Below are 19,527 nucleotides of genomic sequence, written 5' to 3'. Positions count from 1 at the left end.
TTGCATTGCTTGACGTTCGCCCGCTCGCTTGCTCTCCCTCCACACTCTCTAGCTCGTACTCTCTCTATCTGCTGAAGCTCGCTCGCGGCAGCGGCCTAGCTGCTTGGGTTGCTTTGGCTGATTAGTTTAGTTTGTGATTTCAATATAATTAATTTCTGTTTCTGTAGCGGTTTGTTCGGACGTCGAACGTACGCTCGCTCGCTCGTCGCTCGTTTGCCCGCTCGCTCGCTTGTTCGATAGCTGCTGGCTTCGCTTCAGCTTCAGCTTCAATTGTTGTGTTTCAGTTTCTGTTTTCTGCGTTCCGATTGTCGTCGCCGCCGCCGTTGTCGTCGTTGCCGTTACTTTATTATTTTTCCTTTTTTTTGTGTTGTTTTGGCATCGGAATCGAAATCAAAATTATAATTCGACCCGAAATCGGTATCAAACTTAATGACGTGCAACGTATTTTCGAACAGAGATCAAAAATCCATGTTTGTTTTTGTTTCTTGTGTGCACCTGTGTATCTGCTGCGTGGGGGCGAGGTGGGTGTGATAATCAGCTGAAAACGGCGCCATCTAGCGGCAGCCAAATTAATTTGAGAGCGGCTGCAACAAATGTTCTTTCTGTTCCATCTTATAGCGTAGAAAGAGAAACAACAACATTCAGAAACATACATATGCATAAGTATATATATTCATACATATGTATGTATTTGTATATGTGGCTTGTACGTGCCCATGTGCGCCTGTGCGTGTGTATGAATTCGTGTGTGCGTGTGTGTGGTTGTTAATTTTTGTATGGCACAGACAAGCCAAAAATTAACATATTAATGAATTTCCAGTTTCTTTTTTTTTTAGTTTTTTTTTCATTTTTTTTTTTTTTTTTTGTTTATTTGCTTTCGTCTCGTATTTTCGAATTGCTTTTAATTTTGCTAACAATTTATTTATATATATTTCTATATATACATTTCTATATAAATATTGTTTTTTTTTTGTTTTCTTACAAGTATTTTTTATTTATTTATTTATTTATGCCGCCAAATCAATCAAAATATCAAAGCGAAAGAACAACAACAGCAAAGAAACAAGAGATTAAAAACAATAAACCGTAAGCAATAGCCAATAACAACAACAATAACAATAATAACAGCAACAACAAATAAACAAACAACAATAACAACAATAATAATAACAACAACAACCACAGTGAGCAAAACGCACTCATTAAAAGTCTAATAAAGTTTTTCGGTTTTTATTATATTTGTTGTTGTTGTTGTTCATTTCAAGGTTTTATTTTTCGTTTTTGTAGCTGTGCGTGTGTGTGTGAGAGTGTGTATGTGCTGCTCGTATATTTCTTATTTTATTTCATTTTCGTTCGATTTGCCGTTGTTGTTGCTAGTTTTTTTGTTTTTGAATGGTGCTTTCTGCTTATTCTTCTTCTTCCTAAACATCTTCGATTCGAACGCATGTCAAAGTATTGGCGACGGCAGCTTTCAAGCCAGCGGCGACTGCGACGCAGCGCGCACGCTTTAAAAGTTATTAATTTTCATAATAATTAACTTTGGGAATTTGTTGCAAAATATTCAACACACATGCCGATACACACACACACTCACATAAACATGAGTTTTTATAATATTATTTGTTGTCTCCTCGAGCACGACAAAATTATTGCTGACGTCGCATCTGCCGCCGTCGCCGCCGCCGCCGCTGCAGCTGCTACGTCGTTGTCGTTGTCGTCGTCACCGTCGCCGTCGCCTCGCCTTACGCCTTACGCCTTACGCCTCGCATACAAAACAGAGAGAGAGAGAGAGAAGCTTGTACACGCATACAGCAAGTGCTAACCAATACCAGTGCAGTGGCAGCAGCAGCTGCTGCGATTGTTAGTGCTGTTAAAAGCACAATACGAAATTTCTTACCTCCCTCAAAATACTTACACACAGCGCCAGGCAGAGCAGACAGGGCGGGCATAGTCTGTAAATGTAAGCGCAGATAAGCAAGCAAGTTGCGCTTAAGTGCAAGCTCAGACAAAATGCGCTCATCGATGTACTCTCTCGCTTACTCAAATGCGCACTCAGCTGGCTGTTTGCATCACTGTTATTATCACTATCAGCATCACTCAAATGAACTGAGCTTTCGCAATCTGATCTACAAGTCAACAGCAGAGAGCAAAGGCAAAGGCAAAGGCAGAGGCAGAAGCAGTGGCAATGGCAAAGAGCGAACGGGAGAGTGAGTGTGACAGAGAGCGGCAGCAACAACAAGTGTTCCCTTAAATTTGCTGCACGAATTACCCATACGCAGTGTGAGCTACACAGCGAAGTGCAAGCAAGCGATATGTAAACAATTAATAACGAAAACAATATTATGCAGTAGCTGCAGTAGCAACAACAATCATAACAATAGACGTGCTAAATTGAGTAATAGCAGCTACTTAGAGACATACATACATACATGCCAGCGGACGTATGTACGTGGTTCTATATATCTCTCTCTCCCCTTGCTCTCGATGTGGCGAAGTGCGAGTGCAAAGCTATTTTTGGTTTGGAAACGGTGACGGCGACGGCGATGGCGATGGCGACGGCGAATTGCTAGCAGCAGCTACCGTTGGCGTCGCTGTCGTCGCTACAGTTAGTGGTTAGGCCAGGTCGAGGCAGTCACAGCAGCAGCAGAGAGCTCATACAAGTTAAAGAGCGTGAGCAACAGAGGCAGCACTATTGGCAACGCAGCGGTTCGACCAACCAAAAAAAAGATTAATAAAAGAACAGCAAAAACGGCGCGCAATTTTCTAAACGATTTTTCCAAGGACGTTGCTTGCACCTTGTCCTTTACCATGAATGGGTGTTGGTGTGGGTGGGCAGTCTGTGATGAGACGCAGAGAAGCTAACACAGTTCACAGCTGTGTGTTTATCAGTTATACTTTGGTATTCAATCATGCGCTCTGAAAAAATTGTCACATCTTTAGCTCTATTTATAAACTAGTCGTCACACATACACACACACACACCCATGCATATATAATTGTACGTGTGTGTTGGTTGTTGTCGTAGTTGCTGTTGGCGTATACGTAATTCGCTCAATTTTGTATGCGCTCTGTAATTAACTGCCTTACCGTTAGAACGAAAACAGAAGTAAACAAACGGCGCGCACAGGAGTGTTTGGGTTAGCTGCGGCGAGAGGGAAAGAGAGAAATAGAAGGAGGGGCGGGGAAACGTTGTATTGGAAGCATTGGCAAACGGCGAGAATAAAGAATAAACGAGAACAAGCTAGCATATTATATAATTTATTTATTGTTTTGCGCTCACGGCAACTTGCGCTAATGTTGTTGCTGTTGTTATTGTTGCTGTTCTTTTTGATAATCTGCGTCTCCGTCTAGCAATTGCTGTGCCTTTTGCTCGCTGGCTCTTAAGGCTTTTGTTTTTGTTATGTTCGTGCTCGCGCAATGCAAATAAAATGAGCAGCCAGGCAGGCTGAAGAGCGGCGGGCGGTGAGCGGGAGAGTGGGAGAGCGCGCGTAACAACAAAATGTTTAAGTTTGCCGTTGTTATTGTTGTTGCTATTATTGCTCGTAACTGCGACTGCGACCCAGGTGATTGACCCAGGCCAGTGTCACTGTCACTGTGACTGCCGCCGCTGTCGACGCTGCTTGTTCCTTTGCTGCCGCTGCTACCGGTGCTGCTCATTAATTTTCTTTTGCGTGTTTGTTTTGCAATGTGTACTAGAAATTTGCCCACAGCTCCACAGTACTAGTTGTTTATCAAGCCCACTCCCACCTTCTGGATTGCTTAGACATCTATATTTCATGTCCCTGTTGTGCGTGAGCCTTGGTCTGGGTGTGCGTGTGAGCTTTTTGTCGTCTTTGCCTTTTGGGGTGTGCGAACAACAACAAGAATGAGCAACAACACACACGTATTGTTACGATTCATGCTTCATGCTCTTATACTTCTCTTATTTGATTTGAACAGCACACACACACTTACTCACACATGAAAGTGCATGTGCTTTATAAAAATGTCTGCTTAAGTCCACAAATTTCGAAGTCAAACTCGAAGTCGAAAGCTTTGAGGCAGAACACGCCCGCACTCTTCCATCCTCATGCTCATTTGCAGTCTATCTTATACGCTCAAACAGCCGGCCAACCACCCACCCACCCTCTCTCGCAGGTTTCAAGCTTTCGTGCTAAATGAACAAGCGAAGACGCAGCTTCGACCGGTTTCCATTTGACTAAAGCTCTTTTTTTTTGTTTATGTGTTGTTGTTACTTGAAGCGGCAACAACAACAACAATAAGAACAACAGCAACAGGTGACAACACAGGCAAAAACAAAGAAACAAAAACAAAATGATTAGCTATATGTTTAAATATTTTTTTTTAATTAGCAACAACAACAGAAACGAAAACAAAATCAAATGCGACCCAAAATTTAAATAAAGCCATAAAAAAATAGTTAAAAACAAAAAAAACATGAAAAGTGTAATTTAAAATAAATTAAAAATCTATTTAAATGCTTTTAGACAAAGCGCACCAAGACCAACAACAACCTAAACCGAGCACAAAGTGCGCGATTTTTTATGTGAATTTTGTGTATGTTTCATTTTTTTTTTTTTTGCTTGGGCAAATATACATATAGTTTAAAAAATTGTTTAACAAGTTTTTTGTTTTCTTTTTTTTTGTGTGTGCTTAGAGTTCACAATGAGCTAATGTAACAGGAGCAGCAGCAGCAACAACAACAATGTACACTTGCAGAAAACAGTGCGACAAAGCAACAACAACAATTACCTCCGCACCGCAACGGCTGTACAAATATTAACAAACAAAAATACATATATAGATAAAAAAAAAGGAAAGAAAACAATTTTTTTTTGTTTTAAATACAACAAATGCAAAAGTCCCAACTTAACGAAAATAGCAGCAGCTGCAACAATAAAATACATTTTAAAACAACTACAACAAAACCAACCAAATAAATACCAAAAAATAATTTAAAAATACAAAATAAATACAAAAATATATATACAAAGTTTCAATAACACAGCAACAAAAAGTACTGCATGCATTTCTATGTGAAAAAAAATATACAAAAAACTTAACAGAATAACTTAAAAGTTTACATATTTTTTATGTGTACACATCCCCAATCGCATTCATGTTAAATATATATGTACATACGTAACAACAAGAACCAAGAACAAGCCACCAAAAGAAATAAAGTACAAACTGACCAAACAAAACAAAACAAACAAAAACTCAACTGAAGCACATTAAACCCGTTACAAACTAAAAGCAACCGCGCAGTCAACAAAAACAACAGCAAGTGCAAAAGGTAAAAAGGAAATAAACAAATTTGCGGCGTGCGCAACAAACACGAAAAGTAAGCAAAAGGAGAAAAAAGGAACACGTAAAGAGTGTGTGCGTCGGGGCTAGCGCCAAAGCCAAAGCTTAACAGCAGCAGCCACAGAAAAAAGAAAGAAAAAAGAAGAAGGAGAAAGAAAAAACAGTAACAATAGCAAACAGTCGACGCGCACTTCATGCAGAAAAATAAGAAACAGCACAAAACATGTAAGTAAAATTGATTTTTATACACTACAGAATGCGAAAAGTAGACTATACAAACTAAGTAACGTTTTGTCAATGATAAATGGTAAGGGCTAGAAATTCATACAATGATAATTATATATATTATTTTATTATTATTAACTTATTATTATTTATATCAGTGGATATAAAAATAACAATAATAATAATAGTACTGAAACTCCACTTCATATCACATTTCTACATTTGTTATTAACTGCTTCTTATTAGGCAGATAACAGAGTATTGTGCAGTCGCTTGTCGATTGCAATTTGATTTTGGCTTCGTTTGTATGCATATTTGTGTATCTATGTATGTATGTTCATGTGTCAAGCATTGTTGGGGTTGCCCTTGTTACTGGTTGTCTTTGTTGCTGCGACTCCTAACCTACATAAATATTAAATATTTTATGCCGTCTGCCTTTCACTCACACACACACATATGCACACTCACAACCTGCTGCTGGCTCGCTCACTCGTGGTTGAGTCGGTCGGCTACCTCCTCTCGCCTCCAGTTTGCACGCATTGTGCGTGAGTGTAAATCTGCTGTCAGTCTGGCAACGTCTGCTGCGGCTTAAGCCTCTAACAACAAACAACAACAGCACCTGGTGGGCGTCTGTTTTTGGGGATCGTTATGGTTACACTTACTTATCTCCCAGAGAGCGAATGTGATAGATAAAGAGTGTGGGTTGCCAAAAAAAAAGAAACAGAAAATAAGAAAAAAGAAGCCAGCGTCTGAGGCTTATCAAAACGTCTGTGTTCACGCGTATAAAGATTATAATTGTCGCACACATTTACATACAATATGTGTGTGCGTGAGCTTATATGTACCATATATGGATAATTGCAATGCAAATGAACTAAAAGCTCGCACAGCTCATAAAAAAATGCGAAGCAGACTTCTTGCTGATTGATGATGGGCACAATTTGCGAATTTTACATGCGTAGAAAGGGCGGCGAGACAGAGACAGCGATAGAGATAATGGTAAGGGCAGCTGAGGTAATGTAAGGCAATTGACCCGCATTCCTATTCACTCAGGCATACACAATGCGCCCCGCTCTATCTTTTGCCTGGACCTGGACTGAAATTGCAAATGCCGTTATAATAATATTTGCACATTTTAATGTAAAAAATATTTTGAAGGCATCTTTATTTATTGGACATTTTTTATTGTCTGTAATCATAAATAAAATAAAGCATACTTTTATGTCGACTTCGATTGTTGTCATTATGATAGTGGGCTATATTATATCTATAGAAGATTTATTTCTAGATAATTTATATAAGATCTAAGCGGTTGCAAAGGAAGAGTTGCCAGACTTTCAATAATAAATAACTATCTGTCAAATGTATAAGCTTCTATACATAGGGATTAAACTGCTCGGGAATTATAAGCAGGACTTGAAGATAAAATAAATTTGGGGAAAATAAAGAAATATGTTTGTATATACATATATTTATACATCTGTAAAGAATATCATAAAAATATCAATAAAATGGAATTTAGAGGGAGCGAGAGAGAGGGAGATGGAACAAAACAATTGAAGAATATAAATAAAATATTTTCGTTTTGTTTTGTTTTTATTTTTTTGTCAATAATAGTGAAAGAAAACAAAATAAAAAGAAGAGCAAAAATAAACCTTGTTCTTAAAAATATTTTTCCACTCAGGTTGATTGACCCCTTCTCCAACCGGCATAGCTATACGCCTTAAACATACACATGATACACGATCCGTTTAGTAATCCGTCAATAAAATTCTTTTTTTGGCTGGGAATTTCCGTGGAGCTTGCCCAATTGTCAAAGAAAATCTAACAACAACAACAATCGAATAGAATAGTAAATATATAAATATAGTTCAAAGATATCATATGGATATATATAACATAAATAAATATATAGATGTATGTCTATATATATATATGTCTATATATATGTGTCTTGTGTGTGTTTTGTGGTATGCTCATTATTTATAGGTAGCACTTGCTAATATACTATAAATCTTACATATATTTATTATATATATATATATATATATATATATATATTGGTATATAGAAATATATTCAAGAAATATGTCTATGACACATGAAGCCTTCTGTTTATCGCTTTTAGCATTTTATGAGCCTAAGTATTATGTATGCAAATGAGCTAATAACACAACTGACCGACTAGCAGATATCCTGTAAAAGTAAAAAAACAATTCGAAAATATGACATTTAAATCTATTATTTTTATTATTATTAAGACTTAAATTAAATATTGTTAAAAATAATATTAGTATAAAATACAAAAAATGATCTCATCTTAACTTTTAGCAGTTGCCAGTGCATCCGTTAGTCAGCTATACCCAAAGATATGGATATGCTTCCTCTTAAATCTATTTTGAATCCAAAACCTTGCACGAAAATAGATTTACAAAGAAAACCGACAAACGAAAATAAAAAAAATATTTAAAAAACAAAAAATTTAAAAAAAAAATGAAAAATTTTTGTCTACGGAAAATAATAGAAAATATGAATTTATTTACTACATGACACGCAACAAGAGCAATCAAATAAATTATGAAACAACAAAATTAAATTGTTTTCGATAAGGCAAAACTATAAAAAGTTGATATCGTTAAGATACCCTGTAGCAGCATGCTGCTACACTGGGTTACTTGCGAAAATATGGCAACGCTTTGTAACTGTTTGCTAATTCTAAGCTCATTGAGATTATACAGAACTGCAAACCAACAGTTAAAACTCAATGTTTAACATTATATATTATTTGACTGTTGACTTTATGAAGGTCTGGCAACGCTCTTTTTGTTAATTCAAAAATGCCTGAAATTATACAGAGCTGGAAAACAACAATTGACACAGAATGTTGAATGTTATAAGTAGTTTGAGTGCCACACTGCTGACTTTGTGAAAGTCTGGCAACTCTTAGAGCTCAGTTTTTATTGGGCTCGTTCGCAGTATATCTTTTTGTGTGATATATGCAATAGAATTTTAATCTCTATTAAGTGGACTATTGCAAAGGTGCTGCCAGACTGTTTGATTATAAAAGTCTGGCAACTCTGCACGAGCCATGCTCTAAACTTTAAGCCTTAGGAGTTGCCTAACCTTCATAAATATGTAACTGAAGTAAAGTAGCAAATTAGAAGAATATTATGATTTGTCTAAGTCAATTAAACTCTCTAGACAGCAGGCATATTACAGGGTATCATCAATTAAATCGTTGTCGAACATGAGCAATAAAAGCTTAACAACTTGTTATATCAAATTGTTATAATTCAATCCCTTGACCTCTCTTTCACGCCTCACTCTCGCTGTAATCCTCTCTCTCTCCGTCTCTGTCGCTATATATATACTCTTATCTCCCTATAACTATGACCTCAACTGATCTGTGCTGTTGTCTCACCTGCAGCGCCCCGGTCATCAAAATGAGCGCCCTCGACGCGTACCTAAAGCGTCCAGCGAAGACGGCGACCAGGTCAAGCTCGGAGCATCCCAGCAGCGATCAGGCGGCGCAGGCGGACGTTGAAGATCTCAAAACAGACATTCCCTACTTTGACGATCCGCAGGAGCAGCAGCAGCAGCCAGAGGCTGATCCTCAGCAACAGCAGCAGCAGCAGCGGGGATTTGTGTCCGCCTGGTCGCCAGCTGAGGAGGCAGCCACACCCGAGACGCAGCTGCAGGAGGACCTGGAGCTGGATGATAGCTATACGGATTCGGATTATGCGGCCAGTGGCAGTGCCTCGAACAGCTATTATCAATCGCCGACGCCATCGAATAGCGACATAATGCTGCGGCCGCCTTCCAACTCCAGCTTTCAATACAGTTATCCATCGCCGGGAACTGGACCAGGTCCAGGTGGCGGCGGTGGCGGTGCTAGCAATAGCAGCAGCAACAGCAGCTCAGCCGGTGGCAGCGGGCGACAGCATGCGGCCTATGGACATTCCCAGGCGCTGGCGTTGCCGCCGCCGCCATCGCCGAGCACATCCTCGGCCAATATGTATCCCAATATGTGGTATCCGAATGCATCGTATGGCAACCCAGGCGCTGGCCACGCCTACGGACGATATGCGGGCTGTGGCGTGCCGCTGGGGGCGGCTTCGTATGCGACAGCTGTGGCACATGGCATGTTGCCACATGGCCATCACCATCATCATCATGCGCCGCTGCATCATTCGCATACGCATCCGCACCCACCTTCGCATCCGCATCCGCATCCGCATGCACTTCCACATCCACACACGCATCCGCATCACCAGCATGCGCATCACCCGCATACGCACGAGACGATGATGGAAATGTTTCATCTCTCGAATAGGTAAGTGTACCATGAGTATATTACTTACTTTGCATTCGATATTTATCGATTTTCGATTAAATATTAATACTTTAGATATGTGTTGTGATATGAATGTACAGCTATTGTCTGATAGCACTTTGCTCCTATAATATTCGAGCTATGACATGAATGGATATATCGATATTTATCGATGCTGCATTTGAAAATTGAGATCAATTTCTTTTTCTGTATATTCTCAGTCAGAATGTTTTTATAGAATGCGCTCACAAATGTTCTTATCGTTTTTTCAAATATATGCAAACAAATTGCACTTAGATATTTATCGATTAATCGATTCGTGTTGCCAGGCATATATATATATATATATATTGCATATGCATGCACAATTGTCAAATATTCTCGAAATCTTCAAAACCCACATGAACTTTTAACAAATCGATATTTATCGATAACCCAAAAGAGTGGCTATATGTTTAAAAGAATGCAGTGAAGCTACTAAGAACTGAATCCTCAACAGTTTGTTTACCAAAATAGTTTAGTTCTTATCGCTGCTAGCCATAGAGTATAGTTATCGGTCATAATCGATTTCTACTTATCTGTGTGAGTTCTATATGGCAAGCCTTCGATTTAGCTTAACTTTGCTAAGTATATTCGAAGACTTTTTGCATTTATAATGTATATAGAAGCTATGTCAAGTCAAATTCCACTTGTGGCCTTGTTATACAGATAGATATATATTATGTATATATGTTATGTATATATGTATATGAAGAGTGGGAGCTCTAGCCACTTGAAAGCTGATAAAAATCTATTTTTCTTGCTTTCTACACTCACACTCGCTTCCATTTGCTTGGCCAATTTTCTTAGCTCACAAACAGCGGAAACAAGTGTCCCCGGCCCAATCCGTTCCGCGCCCCCTCCTCGCGCCAACTAGCGCCGCAGCAAGCAAATCATTCGCCAACGCACGCTGTTCAGCTTTTTATGGCCCGTGCAGCCAATTTGGCCACATTTGTTGAGCTGCTGACCCGCTGTGCGTCTGTTGGCTCTGATTGGACTCGATTGCTGCCGTTTGGCAATGGCCAACCCCTCCTCCACCCCTCCCCCTCCCCTGCGCCATTCTGGTCCTTTGATAATTCATCCTGTGGCGTTTTTTTTTTATATTTTTATCAAATTGTTTGTTTTTCATGAAATTTGCACATTTATTTTCGTCACACACATTGCAAGCAGCAGAGACAGCAATTTGCTCAGTGGGTCATTGGCAACAACAACAACAACAACAACAAGTAGTAGTAGAAGAAGAAGGCAAAGCATAGGCAAAACATGAGTGGAAAAAAGATAAACAAACAACGTCTAGGCCATGCCCAGCTGCTGCTAACAAGCTCGACTAATAAACTCTGACTGCAGTCATGAGTTGCATTTGTTGTTGTTGTTTGCTCTTTGTTGCCTTCTTGTTTTTTTCACTAGCTAGTGAAATTTATGCCACACGTGCATTGGGTCACAGCTACAAGCGACGCTGACCACACGGGCCATCAACTCAATGGGCCAACAACAACAAAGAAGTCAGCAGCCAGCCAATTTGATTGGCAGCAACTTACACACAGAGAGAGAGAAAGATAGAATGATAGAGGGAGAACGAAGGAGAAACAATATACGCTACTAAATACAAAATTCATTTCCTTATGTACATAATACAAGCAACAATGTTGCACTCGACCGCTACTGACGGCTTAATACTCGTTCACTCGTTCAACAACAGTTCAGAATCCGTTTTTGACTAGTCTCAAGTGAGGCTCTGCCTTAGCTCAGCTTCAGCTCATCAACTTTGCAAGATATTCTGTTCGTATTTCTATAATGCAACGAATAGTGCACAAAACCTATATACTCCTTTCACTTCGCAAGCGCGTATATATCAAATTTACAGAGAACTAGAACTAGAATTTTTTAATATAATAGCTTTTTTAAATGCTGCCACGAACCGCTCGTTAAACACCAATAATTGTTGGCTGAATATGAATTGGCAATGATATTACGTATACGTATTTATTTCATAAATAATTAAATATTATCAGATTCATTCATATGAAGTACTGATTGATTGACTGCTTGATGACGGCTCTTTCGCAGCTTACTTTTTAAGCTTGGCCTAGAGCAGACTTTGTTCAATTTCATGCATAAAAGTGGACAGCGCGTGGATTTAATAATTTCCAGTTGCCTTTCATCCAGTCAACTAAAATGTTTACAACATTTATAGCTAGTTTTACATTAACTTAACATATTATCTTTACTCGGAAGTTAAGTTAAAACTTAGCTAAAGATATTGCAATTAAAGATCTTTTATCTGAAGTTCTTTGAACTGAAGATATTTCAATGCAAGATCTTTTAACTGAATATCTTTCAAGTGAAGATTTTTAAACTAAAGATCTTCCTATAACTCTTAACGTGCCATTCCCTTTCCACTTTCTGCTAGGTTTCATTCTGCAACATTTAATGCTTTTTCCAGATAGTGCGCATTTACTCCACATAATATTTCCTACGTAAAACTCTCCGTTCAAAATCTAAAAAGTGTTCACTGAAACTGAAAACGAAACAAATCGTTGACTGGGCCTAAAGAAAAAATGTTGAATTCAATTTCCGGCAGTTGCCAATTCTCCGGAATTGAATTGGCAATGCCCACTCATACACTCCCATATTTATATGTATGTATGCATGCATATGCATGTTTTAAATACTCATCAATTTTCAATTGCGATTTCACAAGCTGCTGTAAATGGTTTTTCACGCAATTGGAACTGCTTAGCTGATGACTATTTCAAGTAATTGGGGTATTCAATAATATTACGTATACGCTACAAGCAAATAGAGGCGCAACGCATAAAGAGGGCGATAGGAGTATGTATGCATGTATGATAGATACAACACTCAATCGTTGGCGATTGTAAATTATTAATAGCGATTTATAAGTTTTGTTTTAAAATGTAACTGCAATAACTGAACGATAGGCACTTCACTTTGTTACGCATTAAAACAATCTATTACTGTCAATATTTGTATAGATACCCTGTAACTAAAGGCCATGTTCGAACTGACAAAATGAAAAGCGATCCTCGAAAGTTCGACTTTATATGGTAATAGTACATAGTAGTACTTTTCTCTACTAATAAACTATACTATATATACTATTCCATAAGTATAGATTGTTATTAGATCATTAACTATATACATCGGTAATCGAACTGCTTTTACAGGGTACTGCCCAGTTGATATTTGTATTTGACACAAAGAAATCCGTTCGATTGCATTCAGTTTGTTTCTGCACGGCGTCAAGGTCACGGCTACGATAGTGTGCAAGAGCGAGAAGCAGAGAGGAAATGTGAGCGAGCGAACGAGAATGCATGGCAAGTACAGTAATCGAGACAACGTCGACGGCGCCGCCTATCACACTACACTACCGTTACAATGTTGCGCATTCAAAACAAATAACCAGACCGACGAGAACAATCGAACGAAGCACCGAATGAAAGATAGAGAGAGAGAGAGAGAGCGAGCCAGAGTATAAGCAACAGGCAGCGCCATTGTGAAACGGGACGCTGGCTGTAAGGGCGGTGGGTTGAGTAACTGCAAATGCAACATGTTAAATAAACAAATGCCTATTACACACAGCTATACGCAAGGGTATATGTATACACACACAGATGTATGTATGTATTTATGGGAACATTGATAGAGACCGTACTCACAATCAGCTACAAAGTTGGCGCGTCGAGTGGCGTCAAGACCTTGCACTTCCTCGTCTGACCATTTGGTCTGGGCCCATTGAAAACAAAGTGAACGTCTCAAGGGCAACACCTAGAGCGCCACGCCCTTAACACCCCTCTTTCTCTCTCTCTCTCTTTCCCTCTTTCCTTAACTCTATTTAACAATAGTTTACCGTTTACATTTTCATATTGGAAGCCCAATCGCTGTCAGCCTTTTCTGTACACACCCTGTGTTTGGTTTGTTGGCACAGGGCATACGCTTTGTAATGTTTTGGCTAGGGTATTACTTCAAGTGTAACTTGTTAATTGATATTTGCGCTTAATTTTGCAACAATGTTGCATTTGGCAGCCATTTGTATATGAGCGAGTATATGTATATACGTTCGCAATCTCTATATCGAGGATACCCTGCGCCATAAGACCTGAGTGTGGACACTATTTGGTTTAATAATGCGTTTATCATATATCGTTTGTTTAGATTGCGCTTTGTTTATACAGTCATGGAAATGCATTAGTCCTATCCATTTGAGAATTTGATTCGTTTTGCAATATTGTCTGCAGGTTTTATTTATTTGTATTTGGCATTGGATGGCGAGCCTTTTATTAACGACTAAGACTCGATTCTTCTTGAGTTATATATAGAATTTAATTTACTTCGAAACTTAAAAGATAATTAGCAATTATGTTATGATACTTATACAAAAATGTATACCCAGCAGTATGCATAGCTGAAAGCACAGGGTAATGGAAAACATTCAGCTGCAGCAGGCACAAGCATGTATGTGTGTGTGTGAGTGAGTGCTTGTGCTTATGCTTCTGTGTGTGTAAATATATTCGTTACATAGTTGGATACATAGTTTTTGCGCCTTTTCAATTTAGCATGTGCTTGATATTGTTGTTTGCGTTGTTGGTTGTTGCTGTTGTTGTTGGTTGCTGCTGCTGGTGCTGCTGTTGTTGTTGTTGTTGTTGCCACTGCTGCTGCTTCTTTCATTTCGCACTCAACGCTTTGTGCGCCTATTGCGAACTTGCATTATTATTTTTCTTTCTTTTTCAATTGCGTTTTAAAATAAATTACATCAGTGGACGGGGATGGCAATAGTAACAACAACACCAACAGCTATTACGGCAGCCATTACTAATCGAACACAAAGTGCTCATATTCCCATATGAGTTATTCATACTTAGATTGGGAGCCGAAAAGGCGCAGAGTAAGCAATGCTCAAGAGAGCGATTGCCTCAGAGAGCGATTGTCCCAGAGAGCGAGAGAGAGTGAGAGAGTGAGAACAAGCTCAACTGATCGCTTAGCAGGTTAAACTGTGCTTGCGCGGTGTGGGTGTTAATTGCGGCAAAAGGAAGTTCACGCCATGTTCGGCTTAACGCTTGGATCGCTGACGCTAACAGCGACAGCGACAGCGACGGCAAAAGCTACGGCGACAACGACGTCAGCTGCATTGTCGAGGCCCATTTCAGCTGATTATTATTGACAGCTATTGAGCTGTTTGTCATTCTAACATTCCGCTGCAGTAGCGTTAAGTCATGTCTGCCTTTCCCTGCGTGTGTGTGTGTGTGTGTGTGTGTGATTAGACTGCCGTGTCATGTCACTAAATGTGTGTTTTTGTATGTATGTATAGGTATGTACATAAACAAACAATTACATTAGCTATGTCTGTCTGTTAGCAGTGCGCTTTACCCCACTCTACGCCCCCATCCCACGAAATTTTTTATTGCGTTTCATATCTATTTATTTAAGTGTATTGCAAATGGTACATTATTCACTAGCTAATCCCTGCATTTCCGGCTGTCTCCATTTTGCAGCGGACGTGAGGCACGCAACCGAGCGGAAAAGAATCGAAGGGACAAGCTAAATGGCTCCATACAGGAGCTGTCCACTATGGTGGCGCATGTGGCAGAGTCACCGCGACGTGTCGACAAGACGGCTGTGCTACGTTTCGCCGCGCACGGACTCCGCCTTAAATACGGTAAGTGCACTATGTATATATACCTAGCTATACATATATACACACATATACATATAAATATATAGTAAATGAACACGCACTGCAGCTGCAGCTCAGTTTTGTGTAACGCACAGTCAATTCTCTTGTTCTTAACGGACTGGCAAATTAAATTCGCCTGTCTTGCTGGCTGCTAGTCCCGTTAAGCAATTCAAAAGTTGCCTAACTGAACTAGCAGATTGCTTGTGCCTTAAGTGCTGCCAGACTGCCGAAAAAACCATTAAACTTACAATAGACAAATATAAATTTAAAATACATACATAATAATTTTTATTTTTTTTTTTTGTTTTTGTGATTAGTTTTTGGCAAAACGCTGCATCAACAGCGGCCGCAGGTGACCGACACGCTAATGGGCATGCTGGATAGCTTCTTTCTCACGCTCACCTGCCATGGCCAAATAGTGTTAATATCGTCTAGTATCGAACAGCATTTGGGACATTGCCAGACGGATCTGTATGGCCAAAGCATACTGCAGATAACACACCCCGAGGACCACGAAATGCTCAAGCAGCAGCTCATACCCACAGAGCTCGAGAATCTCTTCGATGCGCACGCGGAGCCAACGGACGCCGACGGTGAGCCAAGACAGCGGAGCAAGTCCGAGGAGGATTACATAGATCGCAAGTTGCGCGATGATCGACGCAGCTTTCGAGTGCGGTAAGCTCTTTTTAACTGATTAACGGATAAGTCTAAAGAATTGCAGTCAGCTTCAAACATACCTACTACTTTTTATCCCATGGGCAGCACTGTAAATTATATAAAACCTATGGCTTATGCTATAATAAAAAGGTTAAATCTAACCAAATTGGCAGCACAAGCAATGCTATTTCGTTGGGTCTTTCGTGATCCATTTGCAATTTCCTTTTAATTTCATCTTATTTTTATCTGTTTTGCGTTTCACACAGTATGGCGCGCGCTGGCCCCCGCTCAGAACCGACCGCCTATGAGGTGGTGAAAATCGACGGCTGCTTCCGGCGGAGCGACGAGGCGCCACGCGGCGTACGCTCCAATACGTTCAGCTCCAGCCTGCAGTTAATAAGACGCACGCGTGGCCGTGACGATGCCATACCGCTACACACAATTAGCGGCAATGATATTGTAAGTGCCCAGACTTTCTCTAAATAGACAGATAGTTATGTGAATATATATATGTACATACATATGTATACATTTATTTATACAACAATAAGTTCGACTGAACGGGTCATTAAAATGAACTACTGAACTATTGCAGTGTTCTATGAAATCAGTTGCTCTTTGTGCAGTTATTCAAACGGGCGTGAATGAGACGTTTTGTTCAATCGCACTTTAACGAAACGTAGTAGTTCAGCAATTGACAAATGAGCGAAAAACTGATCACAACGAATTGTTCATGAGCGAATCTGACTTGCATGTATCAATAATTGTTCTATGAACGCTGCAGTTAAATCGGTTATGAACGTTACTATTTGCTCAGCTAGCTACTGAAACGGTTATGAATGAGACGTTTTGCTCAACTGTTTGTGAACAGTTGTGCAGCTGTTGATCAGAGTTAAGTTCTATAGAACTGTTTAATGTGCAATTAGTTCTATTGAGCTATTCAGTTACTGTTTGGAAACGATTAAACTTCAGCTGCATAGCTGACCAATACGAGTCGCTCATAAGCAAATTAACTAAATCAGCAATGGACCTGATTTAACAGATGCAAATAGAGCTATATATGTATATGTATACTTATTTTCTGCAGGTGCTGACAGCTTGTGCGCGAATTATAAGGCCACCAAAGATCGTTAATCGTTTGTTTGATGCGAACACTCTGGAGTATCGTACACGGCATTTGATCGATGGCCGCATTATAGATTGCGATCAAAGGATCGGCATCGTGGCCGGGTATATGACGGATGAGGTGCGCAACCTGAATCCCTTCACCTTTATGCACAACGACGATGTTCGTTGGGTGATTGTTGCCCTACGCCAAAGTGAGTCAGCGACTGTGCATGGGCGACTGTTTAGACTAATTAGCAATTTCTTGCAGTGTACGACTGCAACAGCTCGTATGGCGAGTCAACGTATCGGCTCTTCACACGCAACGGCAACATTATTTATCTTCAATCCAAAGGATATCTGGAGATTGACAAAGAGACCAACAAAGTGCATTCGTTTGTCTGCGTCAACACGCTGTTGGACGATGAGGAGGGCAAGCGACGTGTGCAGGAGATGAAGAAGAAATTCTCAGTAATCATCAATACACAAATTCCACAGTCGACGGTCGATGTGCCCGCATCCGAGCACCCGGCTCAGCTGGAGAAGGCGGTGCTCTGTCTTATACAGAATTTACAAAGCAGCGGAACGGAACATGACAGCGAGCAGTTAGACGCAGATGATGATGACGACGATGCTAATGATGATGGCGACGAGGACGACGGCGACGATGTCGAAGATGGCCTGGCTGCCTTAAGCTATCCAGAATCACAGCAGCACTCGCTTCCCCATCATCATCAACGGCATGGGCATTCACACCATAACTTCCTTGATGCTAATTCCATGTCGCAGGCACGCCTGAGTGCTGGCAATAGCATGGGCAGCTCAAAGACACCTCCACTGGCATTGGTGCCGCCTGAGACGGCGTCGGTGAAGTCCTCAATATCGAAAAGTGTCAGCGTGGTCAATGTAACAGCTGCCAAGCATTTGCGTGGCCTCCATGCCACAACGACTGTCAAGTCGCCCAGCTCCAAGTCCGGATCCGCGTCGACGCTGCTCGACAGCTGCAGTTGCTTGGGTGAAGGCGACTGTGACTACTGCCAGAGTCCGCCCACTCCCGAAACGGTCATCAGCAGCACATCCGTTTCTTTAAAGCGCAGCAGCAGCAGCGTAGCGGGACCAACAGATGCCCAGGAGACGGATATAAGGCAGGCCAAGCGACGCTTCATGCCAAGCACAGGTGAGCACGGCACAGTGTTGAATTGTTATATATGGCAAGTGTCCAATAATAAGACTAAAATGTAAAATTTATTGATTTCAATAGACATTGAGCACGTGCTGAGCAATTCGCTGGAGCAGATCGAACGGAACCTGCATCAGCAGCTGAATGTGGCGGCCCAGCTGCGGGATCAGAGCAATCGATACGAGCTGCCGCATGCCAACCAGCGCATCGACGAGATCCTGGTAAGTTGATGCCACACAATCAAAGCCGAAACGAACCGCTAGCTAAAGTCTGTTCTCGTGTCGCCACAGGAGGAGCATCAGAAGCAGAGAAAGCTCTATGTGAACATCAAGAGCGAATACGAAGAGCAGCTGCAGAGCAAGGCGAATGCAACGAAAACGGAATCCGATAGCCAGGGCAGCACCAGCAGCGGCATACCCTAAACGGGGCCATATATACCTATAGATATACCTATATTTATATATATATATACATAAATATATATATATATACAAATTGAGGGTTTCAGCTGATGTGATAAGCAGCAAGTTGAAGCTTGACTCAAATGCAAATGAAACTTTAGTCGAGCTACTCTTACAAATGTTACAAACTAGCTAGAAGAAAACGCTTTCTTCGGCCCACCGAAGCTTGAATACCCTTGTAGACAAATGATAGAGTACTTTGTGGTTCTTTGGCTTCCATATAGTTGTCAGATTTTGAGACGGTTTCGTTGACTTTTGAACCGATTTCTGAATCAACTTGGAGCCAAAGACCGATTGAATCCATTCAATGTTGTATCGAGTTAGCTGATCATATTGATCAGGAATATATATATTCTTATGTATATATTTGTAGGCTATTTGACAAACTCTACAAGGGTAAGACAAAGGCACATTAATGTACTTCAAATTGCGAACACAAACCTATTTACAAACAGAATATATATATATATATATATATATATATATATATATATATATATATATATATGTATATATATATATATAT

General features: G+C 40.2%; 1 protein-coding gene across 2 annotated transcripts; it reads left to right on the top strand.

Annotated features, from left to right (window-relative positions):
* Positions 1–4,995: 4,995 nt before the first annotated feature.
* Positions 4,996–18,973, top strand: LOC111596760 (circadian locomoter output cycles protein kaput). 2 transcript variants are annotated; one of them, XM_023311105.2, is made up of 9 exons: positions 4,996–5,532; positions 8,960–9,865; positions 15,418–15,581; positions 15,917–16,274; positions 16,523–16,715; positions 17,344–17,575; positions 17,632–18,537; positions 18,622–18,761; positions 18,831–18,973. In XM_023311105.2, exons 2-9 carry the CDS (start codon positions 8,976–8,978, stop codon positions 18,960–18,962), a joined length of 3,015 nt encoding a protein of 1,004 aa, XP_023166873.2. In that variant the 5' UTR covers positions 4,996–5,532; positions 8,960–8,975; the 3' UTR covers positions 18,963–18,973. The 2 variants fall into 2 exon arrangements, with proteins under 2 accessions (XP_023166873.2, XP_023166874.2); XM_023311106.2 differs by lacking the exons at positions 4,996–5,532; positions 8,960–9,865 and adding an exon at positions 15,211–15,233.
* Positions 18,974–19,527: the final 554 nt, after the last annotated feature.

The sequence above is a fragment of the Drosophila hydei genome, unplaced genomic scaffold (genome assembly GCF_003285905.1).
Source record: "Drosophila hydei strain 15085-1641.00,03,60 unplaced genomic scaffold, DhydRS2 tig00000339-arrow-arrow-pilon, whole genome shotgun sequence".
In the NCBI taxonomy this organism is placed as follows: domain Eukaryota; kingdom Metazoa; phylum Arthropoda; class Insecta; order Diptera; family Drosophilidae; genus Drosophila; species Drosophila hydei.
Note: the sequence above shows the minus strand (reverse complement) of the source record. Positions and strands in the feature narration are given on the sequence as shown.